Consider the following 10,913-nt stretch of genomic DNA (forward strand, 5'->3'; position numbering starts at 1 on the left):
TAGAGAACATTGATTCCATCCATTGTTCCTCTAGTCACAGCTTTTTGGCTGGGACATTACTATTGTTCATTTCACCACAACGCCCCATGATTTTAGAGGTGCTGGTTCAATTACACTCACAGTTGGAGGGCCAGTGGTGCCAGTGGCGCCAACCAATGTAATTGCGCATGGTGAACCACTCTAATCATAGCCTATTTTTCAGGATTTGTGGAATATTTTGCTGCATATGTTCAAAATGTGACTTTTGTGGACGTGGCATACCTATCGTCAGTGTTAACTTAAAAACTTAGTGAAAACGTCCTTGAAATCTGTTCACTCCAGTTTGTCCTTGTTGAACACACTTTTGTTTTACATTTACCAAGTCCCTGTTATTTTCTACATTTTTACAGTCAGGAGATATGGCCTCAACAGGCCTTTACCTGTAAGTGCCCATTAACTAACTACCATTATTGATATAGTTGGGCTTCTCTTGTTTAACCCTGTTAAATTGAGGGCCATATTTTTACAGGAACTAACATAGAATAGCTTTTGGTTTGCTAAAAAAAGGGGGTTCAATTTGGCCCTTGGGTGGTTTGAGTAAGAACATTAAAAATAAATAAACCAAACTCAAAATACTTTAAAATTATAAAAATTAGACAGGGAGCATAAAAAAGTCCAAAAACAATGGAGAGAGGACTAGTGTTTGCAAATTTCTACGGCAAGGAAATATACAAAAAATATCAGTGCAGCCCTCTGGACCTCGTTGGAGACTGAATGTGTGAAAATGAGTTTGACACCCCTGAATGGACGTGCTCATGCACATATACACTAACATGATTAAACCATTTTGGCTTGTTTAGGAACTGTACAATTGAGAACCATATCTTTATTGATGCATATAGGAATCAACCTTGGCTTGACTAAAATGACTTCCAGGAAATAGAATAGAATAACCTTGTCTGTACCAACATAGTAATAGAGGTTTGATTTGATGTGATCCTCGTCTGAAAGAATGATACCATAAATACACAATACAGACCTGAGGGAGAAAAAAAGAGCTGTTTACAATGCACAGTGAATTTACCAATCTCTCAGTGTGAGTGACAGTAATGTAAGTAACTCTAAAAGAAAGAAAGAGTCGAGAACAGGGAGCAGTGAAGTAACATTTATCACAAGTAAACAGAGAAGAGAACAACAAATATAACTGAGACATGACTGTAATCACTTAAGCCAACAACAAGCCAGACATTGAGAGAAATTAGCTTTTTTTAAAGGTATTTTTCTAGACTGGATAGAACTCAGCTTGACAAGGGGGAAAACAAAATACTGTTGGCATCCAGACATCTGTTAGTCAGTCAAATGTAATTTTGGATGAAAAAATCATGCTTTGCACAGACAGACACATGATGCAGTCAGTTCCTCAAGCCCTTAGTACTGACTTTAGCCCTCACCTCCCCTAAAGGATGGAATGTCTGATAGTCAGCGACTGGGGAGTGTTTGGCAGAAAACATGGATCCGTGGCTCAAAATCATATGGATAAAGCAATGAACATTCGTATTTTTCGCTTGAAAATGTCATCCATTGGCTACAAAAAGTCAGTCCATGATTTTGTACAAAGATGAGACATGTCTTTTCTTGTTTGTTGTCTTACCCCTCAACTGTGGCGTTTTTCTGTGTGTTTGAGTCTGTAGCCTGCATATAGGTCCACTGTATGTATCCGTATAGGCCTACTGTATGTATCTATATAGGCCTACTGTATGTATCTATATAGGCCTACTATATGTATTCATATAGGTCTACTGCATGTAACCATATAGTCCTACTGTATGTATCCATATAGGCACACTGTATGTATCCATATAGGCCTACTGTATGTATCCATATAGGCCTACTGCATGTATCCATATAGGCCTACTGTACAGTATGTATCCATAAAGGCCTACATTTCATATTACTCTGTATGTAGACGTTCGCGTTATACGCTAACCCATTCAATCCGACCAATACCCTACTTTGTTTTTGCCTTAAGTAACCATCTGTTTTATGTAACCATACCAAAAGTACTTTCCCAGATTTACATTTACTATGTTACGTCTAGTCTATGAGACCAGGCTGTCTCTAAGATGCTGAAATAAAGAAATCATATTACTCCTGTTCCTGAGTCAATTATTTGCTGTATCATTTTACTGCAAAAAATGCTTAATTCCGCAGGAGTTAATATTAAGGCTATGTGAGAGGTTATAGACCTACAGTCAGTGTCCAGATTTCTGTTTCCATTTAACCCATCTGAACAGTAGGCTACCATTCCCTTGACATGCCCTAGGCCTATTTGAAGTTCCTGTCTTGTGACTGTTGAATTTGTATAGCTCCTCACAATCATCACACATGGCACTGCTACCATCCTCTTTAACCACTTCACCAAATCTTTCCCAAACACTACTTTTCTGGCCATCCCTTCTCTTTATTTTCAACTCTCCCCTTTGCAGATTTTCTCTTATTGAATTAAACTCTGACATTGTCCTTATTGCCTCAGTGGATCGACGTTAACTTTCTCTGCCCGTTTCAAAAAGTTTTTGGCGATTGGTGTGTAGGTTATTTGGCGCACCTACAGTTTAGGCTTAAGCACTAATTCCAGATAGCCTAAAATAATGAAAGAAAACCCTCAGTGTAGCCTATAGATATAAATTGCACAAGAATTATACATTTATGGATTTTTCAAGGTATTGTTTTCTCTTTATCCACACTTCATCCGCCCTTCATCCACACAATAATTAAGGACCCTAAACCCGCCCGCCTTGCGGATATAACCGTGGGGACTGCGGGTTATGATTCAACCCGCACAGCACTATTACGTTTGTATCTCTATGAATGTACATGCGTTTCCAAGTCTAGGGCCAGGAGTCTTTGATCCCTATCCCAAAGGCCTGGTGTTTTTCCCAGCCAAGATATATATTATTCATATTCAGGAAATCCTACCGTCTCTCCCCTTGTCTACAGTGTCTCCTCATCATCATCTGCAGTCATGCTACTATTGAGTACATGCAGCGTCTCCTTCAGAGAGATGTCATCCACCTGCTTGGCACTGTCCTCCTCTGGTTCCTCAGGGATGGAGGGGTGGAGGCTGTCTGGGTCTGAGTTACTAATGACGTAGCCAGGCAGGGTGGCATGGGTGCTGAGTGTAGGAGGTCCGTTGCTCCGGTAGACCCGGCTGGAGAAGAGGGTGGTGGATCGGGTGGCAGAGCCAATCCCGGCCAGCTGGGACTGGCTGATGGTGCTGTTGTTGAGCACTGTGAGCACCGAGCCGTAGCGGTACCTGCCACACACCACCGGACCCTTCCAGTCAAACGCCAGGTTCCAACGAGTCCACGTCTTTTTGATCTCTGTCTGGACCTTTTGGGGAGATGAGGAGAGGGTGAGGGGCAGAAAGAGGGTGTAGGTGGGTGGTTGGGGAGGAAGATGGGAAGAAATAGAGAGGAAAAGGGTTTGGGGGAATCTTAGCCCTTGTTTCTCATATGTCGAAAGAGCAGAGATCTAAGGAGCCGCTCTAGGGATGTTCTCAACCTAGAGATGTCTTGTGTTGAAGTTACACAACTTATACAGAGTGTAAAATCATCCTCACTCACCTCTCCATTGCAGTAGCAGTAGATGATGGATACAAAGAACCCCTGGAAGAGACAGAGGAGTGTGAGGTGAGAACCAATGTCATAAAGAAGATCAGTTTATTTCTGGGTTGCAGGGGCTTTGCAATTCAATGTTCATATTGTAAATCAAGTGTATAGCATTTGGGCTGCAGGTAACCTAGCAGTTAAGATCGTTGGGCCAGTAACCGAAAGGTCACTGGTTTGAATCTGAGCAGAATAGGTGAAAAAAATCTGTTGGTGTGCCCTTGAACAAGGCACTTACAGTAACCCTAATTGCTCTGGATAAGAGCATCTGCTGTAAATCGCAAAGCCTTTGTCAATCTGGTGACATGTACAGTGCAGTGCTACAGAAAGTATTCACACTCCTTGACTTTTTCCACATTTTGTTGTGTTACAGCTTGCATTTTAAATGGATTCACCTTTTTACTGCAGTGGGCTAAATCAGGGTCACAGAGTGATTCTTGGTAGTCTTAAACAAATCTACTTTGAAACAAAAGTATATACCACACACACATATTTATGGGCTTAATAAAAAAAGTAAGATATAATTTTGAGTTTGCATCCCAATATATTAGACTTCATATACATCACAGAAGACTGAAATATAACAAAACCGTTTGTCTGATTTAAAAAATATATCTTTATTAATTATGAAATTATGAAAAGTATTAATAACACTCCACCCATGAGGCCAAAGATGGCGCTTTTGATCATCGACTGCAGGAAAGAAGAAGATGTAGATTTTGTCCCAATAACCCATAATGTCAAAGTAGAATTATGCTATAAGACATTTTTACTAATTAATACAAAATGAAAAGCTAAAATGTCTTGCGTCAATAAGTACTCAACCCGTTTGTTATTACAAACCTAAATAACTCCAGGAGTAGAAAATTGCTTAATAAGTCAGATAAGTTGCATGGACTACTGTAACTCTGTGTGCAATAATGGTATTTAACATGATTTTTTAATGACTACCCAACGCATACAATTATCTGTAAGGTCCCTCAGTCGAGCACTGACTTTCAAGCACAGATTCAATGACATAGTTTGAGGTTTTCTAATGCCTCACGAAGGGCACCTACTGGGAGAATATAAAAAGCAGACATTGAATATCCCTTTGAGCATGGTGAAGTTATTAAATACACTTTGGTTGGTGTATCAATACACCCAGTCACTACAAAGACACATACAAATATTCCAAAACATGCATCCTGTTTGCAGGCACTAAAGTAATACTGCAAAAATAATGGCAAATAAATGTACATTTTTATCCTGAATACAAAGCATTAAGAGTGGGACAAATCCAACGCAGCACACACAGTGCCTTTGGAAAGTATTCAGACCCATTTGCTTTTTCCAAAGTTTGTTACATCACAGCCTTATTGTAAAATGGATCTCAAAAATAATACATTCTCAGCAGTCTACACACAATACTCCATAATGACAAAGCGAAAACAGTTTTTTCAGAAAGTTTTGCAAATTTATAAATTTACAAAAACAGAAATACCTTATTTAAAAAACTATTCTGACCCTTTGCTATGAGACTCGAAATTGAGCTCAGGTGCAACCTGTTTCCACTGATCCTCCTTGAGATGTTTCTACAACTTGGAGTCCACCTGTGCTAAATGGTCAATTCAATTGATTGGACATGATTTGGAAAGGCACACACTGGTCTATACAAGATTTCAAAATTAACAGTACATATCAGAGAAAAAAAACAAGCCTTGAGGTCGAAAGAATTGTCCGTAGAGTTCTGAGACAGGATTGTGTCGAGGCACAGACCTGGGGGAGGGTACCAAAACATTTCTGAAGCATTAACGGTCCCCAAGAACACAGTGGCCTCCATCATTCTTAAATGGAAGAAGTTTGGAACTACCGAGACTTTTCCTAGAGTTAGCCACCCGGTCAAACTGAGAAGGGCCTTGGTCAGTGAGGTGACCAAGAACCCAATGGTCACTCTGATAGAGCTCTAGAGTTCCTCTGTGGCGATGGGATAACCTTCCAGACGAACAACCATCTCCGCAACACTCCACCAATCAGGCTTTTATGGGAGACTGGCCAGACGGAAGCCATGCCGCAGTAAAAGGCACTTGACAGCCCGCCAAAAGTCACCTAAAGACTCTCTGACAATGAGAAACAAGATTTTCTGGTCTGATGAAACCAAGATTGAACTCTTTGGCCTGAATGCCAAGCGTCATGTCTGGAGGAAACCTGGCACCATCCCTACGGTGAAGCATGGTGGTGGCAGCATCATGCTGTAGGGATGTTTTTCAGCGGCAGGAACTGGGAACCTAGTCAGGATCGAGGGAAAGATGAACGGAGCAAAGTACAGAGAGATCCTAGATGAAAACCTGCTCAGGACCTCAGACTGGGGTGAAGGTTCACCTTCCAGCAGGACAACGACCCTAAGCACACAGCCAAGACAACGCAGGAGTAGCTTCGAGACAAGTCTGTGAATGTCCTTGAGTGGTCCAGCCAGAGCCTGGACTTGAACCCGATCGAGGACCTAAGCCCTAGGACCATGCCTCAGGACTACCTGGCATGATGACTCCTTGCTGTCCCCAGTCCACCTGGCCGTGCTGCTGCTCCAGTTTCAACTGTTCTGCCTGCGGCTATGGAACACTTACCTGTTCACCGGACGTGCTACCTGTCACAGACCTGCTGTTTTCAACTCTCTAGAGACAGCAGGAGCAAATCTATGGCAAGACTTGAAAATGGCTGTCTAGCAATGATGACAGAGCTTGACTAATTTTAAAAAGAACAAATACAATCAAGGATTCTACAATATTTAAGAGCTGTAATCCCTGCCAAAGGTGATTTTAACATGTTTTGACTCAGGCGGTTGAATACTTATCTAATCAAACTATACTAGTGTTTTATTTTTCATTAATCGATTTTCACATTACAGAGTATTTTGTGTAGATTGTTGCCAAAGAATGACAATGTAATCCATTTTAATCCCACTTTGTAACACAACAAAATGTGGAAAAGTCATGGGGAGAGAATACTTTCGAAAGGCACTGTATTCCAGGGGGGAAAAGTGCCCTTCTCCCCTTTATTCTCTCTCTATTCAACATAACACAGACTTCTGAAATGCCATAAGAATGCATGAGATGTTTTGATATGATTCATATGTTTATTTCAACCTTCATTTCTCAAATCATTATTTATAAGAATCATTATTTATAAGAATCCCTCTGCTATATCTCACAGCCCATTATATCTGTCCGTCTCTCTTTCAAATCTCCCTCTTTTCTCCACTCTTGCTTTCTTTGTGTAAGCAGCAGCACCCTTTTGCTCTCTGTTAAGGTTGCAGATCTATTGCAGTGGTTGGCTTTGCTGCAGACAGAGCTGAGGCAGGCATGTGACTTGCCTAGTAAGGAGAGAACACTAAACTTGCAAAGAACACAGTGTAATTTACACTCCTTTATCTCATCACCCATTGAGCTGATAAATAGAGAAACGGAATGATGAGTAAAACTAAAATATTGTCACACTGTTAGTTCTCTGCTGCCAATGACTGGAACGAACTGCAAAAGAGACTCTTACCTCCCTCACTAGCTTTAAGCACCAGCTGTCAGAGCAGCTCATAGATCTCTGCACCTGTACATAGCTCATCTGTAAATTAGCCCATCCAATCTACCTCATCCCCATACTGTATTTATTTATTTATCTTGCTCCTTTGCACCCCAGTATCTCTACTTGCACATACATCTTCTGCACATTCTACCATTCCAGTGTTTAATTGCTATATTGTAATTACTCCGTCACCATGGCTATTTATTGCCTTACCTCTCTCTCGTACCTCATTTGCACATGCTGTATATATATTTATCTACTGTATTATTGATTGTATGTTTGTTTATTCCATGTGTAACTCTGTGTTGTTGTATGTGTCGAACTGCTTTGCTTTATCTTGGCCAGGTCGCAGGTCGCAGTCGCAAATGAGAACTTGTTCTTATATTTCCCTCACTAACTTTAAACATCAGCTATCTGAGCAGCTAACCGATCGCTGCAGCTGTACATAGTCCATCTGTAAATAACCCACCCAATCTACCTACCTCATCCCCATACTGTTTTTATTTACTTTCTGCTCTTTTGCACATCAGTATCTCTACTTGCACATCATCATCTGCTCATTTATCACTCCAGTGTTAATCTTCTAAATTGTAATTACTTCGCTACTATGGCCTATTTATTGCCTACCTCCTCACGCCATTTGCACACACTGTATATAGACTTTCTTTTTTTCTATTGTGTTATTGAATGTATGCTTGTTTATTCCATGTGTAACTCTGTTGTTTGTGTCACACTGCTTTGCTTTATCTTGGCCAGGTCGCAGTTGTAAATGAGAACTTGTTCTCAACTAGCTTACCTGGTTAAATAAAGGTGAAATTAAAATTAAAATTAAAACTAGCCTACCTGGTTAAATAAAGGTGAAATAAAATAAATTATTCTCTCCAAATTGTATGGCCTGGCTGGGTACATAAACCACAGGATCATACTCAAACGTACAATATTAAATGGGCGGCAAGTAGCTTAGCGGTTAAGAGTGTTGGGCCAGTCCCTGGTTCAAATCCCGAGCCGACTAGGTGAGAAATCTGTCATTGTGCCTTTGAGCAAGGCACATAACCCTAATTTCTCATGTAAGTCACTCTGGATGAGGGTGTCTGCTAAATGACTAATGTTTTAATGTACGAAGGTTTCCACACTTCATATTGTGCTGTATGAAGAATAATGCCTCAGGGTAATACAGCTATGATGTATGTAGAAACCGGAATAATATAAATACCCTTTGCTAACTGGAGACAAGGGAAGGGAAAGATATTACAAAACACATCACAAACAAACGTGGAAACAAAAAACAATGGGTGGAAAGCTCTTATCTTCTGGGCAATTCCATAGAAAGACAACCAGACAAATATGACAGTTCTGCATTGTGCGAGGAAAGCCACGCTTTGTAGTAAAATAAAGTGTTGTTCCTTTTGCCTGAAGAACTACTATTAAAGATATAACAAAGAGGCTAAGATGCAATGAGCAGCTTATGAGGATTAACCAGAGATTTCTAATAATGCAGCTTCCAAGCTGTCAGACGTATCATTGCTCGTTAAAACAACAGTTTGGTGTCTCTATAATGAGCCACTTAAATCATTCAATTCAAAAGCATAAAAGTATGTTTTGAAGCTGAAATATTTTATTAGTAGAATGAGATGAAAACGCTTGGTGGTGAGCCACTACTGAGGGGTCATACACACTATTACACTGTCTGGCACAGCTGTGATAAACTGACTGAAAACAGAAGTCTCATGTCTGACAGAGTAAAGCTGATCCGAGTGAATTTACCAAGAAGGCATTGAATGTTTCTGAGTGGCCTAGTTACAGGTTTGACTTAAATTGGCTTAAATCTATGGCAAGACTTGAAAATGGCTGTCTAGCAATGATCAACAAGTAATTTGACAGAGCTTGAATATTTTTTTAAATAATAATGGGCAAATATTGTACAATCCAGGTTTATAAAGTTCTTAGAGACTTACCCAGAAAGATTCCGAGCTGTAATGCCTGCCAAAGGTGATTTTAATAACCTCTAGGGGATGGGGTGTCCCTGTACTGGGATGGTTGAGCTAACGTGCACTAATGTGATTAGCATGACAGTTGTAAGTAACAGCAAACTTTCCAGGACATAGACATGTCTTATATGGGCAGAAAGCTTAAATTATTGTTAATCTAACTGCACTGTCCAACAAACAGTAGCTATTACAGTGAAACAATACCATGCTATTGTTTGAGGAGAGTGCACAGCTATGTACTTGAAAATGTATCAATTGACCTATTGGGCACATTTGGGCAGACTTGATTCAACATTTTGAACAGTAATACAATGGTTCATTGGATCAGTCTAAAACTTTGCACATACACTGCTGCCATCTAGTGGCCACAATCTAAATTGCTTCTAGACTCCTAAGTGATATAATGGCCTTTCCCTTGCATTTCAAAGATGATCGAACCAAAAATAAAAGAAAAAATGCATGTTTTTTTTCTTTCTATTACCTTTATCAGATCTAATGAGTTATATTCTCCAACATGAATTTCACATTTCCACAAACTTCAATGTGCTTCCTTTCAAATGGTATCAAGAATATGCATATCCTGAGTCCTGAGCTACAAGCAGATTTGGGTATGTCATTTTAGGCCAAAATTGAGGGTCCGATCCTTCCACCAATCAGGCCTTTATGGTAGAGTGGCCAGGCGGAAGCCAATCCACAGTAAAAGGCACATGAAAGCCTGCTTGGAGTTAGACAAAAGGCACCTAAAGACTCTCTGACAATGAGAAACAAGATTTTATGGCCCGCTTTTTCAGCAGCAGGAACTGGGAGACTAGTCAGAATCGAGGGAAAGATGAACGTAGCAAAGTAGAGAGAGAACCTAGCTGAAAACCTGCCCCAGAGCGCTCAGAACCTCAGACTGGGGCGAAGGTTCACCTTCCAACAGGACATTACCCTAAGCACACAGCCAAGACACCGGAGAAGTGGCTTCGGAACAAGTCTCTGAATGCCCTTGAGTGGTCCAGCCAAAGCCTGGACTTGAACCCGATCAAACATCTCTGGAGAGACTTGAAAATAGTTGTGCAGCGATGCTCCCCATCCAACCTGACAGAGCTTGAGAGGATCTGCAGAGAAGAATGGGAGAAACTCTCCAAATAAAGATGTGCCAAGCTTATAGCATCATACCCAAGAAGACGTGATGCTCTGATTGCTGCCAAAGGTGCCTCAACAAAGTACTGAGTAAAGGGTCTGAATACTTATGTAAATGTGATATTTCTGTTTTTAATTTCTAAAAACCTGTTTTTGCTTTGTCATTAGGTGGTATTGTGTGTAGATTGATGAGAAGAAAAACTGATTTAATACATTTTACGATATGACTGTAACGTAACAAAATGTCGAAAAAGTCAAGGGGTCTGAATACTTTCCGAAGGCACTGTAACTGAGTACCACTCTTCATACTTTCAATCATGGTGGTGGCTGCATCATGTTATAGGTATGCTTGTCATTGGGACTAGAGTTTTTTAGGATAAAAAGAAAAGGAGCTAAGCACAGGAAAAATCCTAGAGGAAAATCTGATTCAGTTTGCTTTCCAACAGACATTGGGAGACACATCCTCCTTTCAGCAGGACAATAACCTAAACCGCCAGGCCAAATATACACTTGAGTTACTTACCAAGACGGCATTGAATGTTCCTGAGTGGCCTAGTTACAGTTTTGACTTAAATCGGCTTGAAAATCTATGGCAAGACCA

The 10,913-nt window shown here is 40.5% G+C and overlaps 1 protein-coding gene across 2 annotated transcripts in view; it reads right to left on the reverse strand.

The window, feature by feature from the left end:
• Positions 1-1,131: 1,131 nt before the first annotated feature.
• LOC139546748 (parathyroid hormone 2 receptor-like) overlaps positions 1,132-10,913 on the reverse strand; it is a 118,249-nt gene continuing 108,467 nt past the window's right edge. For both annotated transcript variants that reach the window (XM_071355492.1, XM_071355493.1), the window contains exons 12-13: positions 3,603-3,644; positions 1,132-3,369 (exon numbers count right to left, since the gene is read on the reverse strand). In XM_071355492.1, coding sequence (XP_071211593.1) covers positions 2,971-3,369; positions 3,603-3,644 — 441 coding nt within the window. In that variant the 3' untranslated portion in view covers positions 1,132-2,970. The remainder of the gene's footprint in view (positions 3,370-3,602; positions 3,645-10,913) is intronic.

This window comes from Salvelinus alpinus, chromosome 20, assembly GCF_045679555.1.
Source record: "Salvelinus alpinus chromosome 20, SLU_Salpinus.1, whole genome shotgun sequence".
In the NCBI taxonomy this organism is placed as follows: domain Eukaryota; kingdom Metazoa; phylum Chordata; class Actinopteri; order Salmoniformes; family Salmonidae; genus Salvelinus; species Salvelinus alpinus.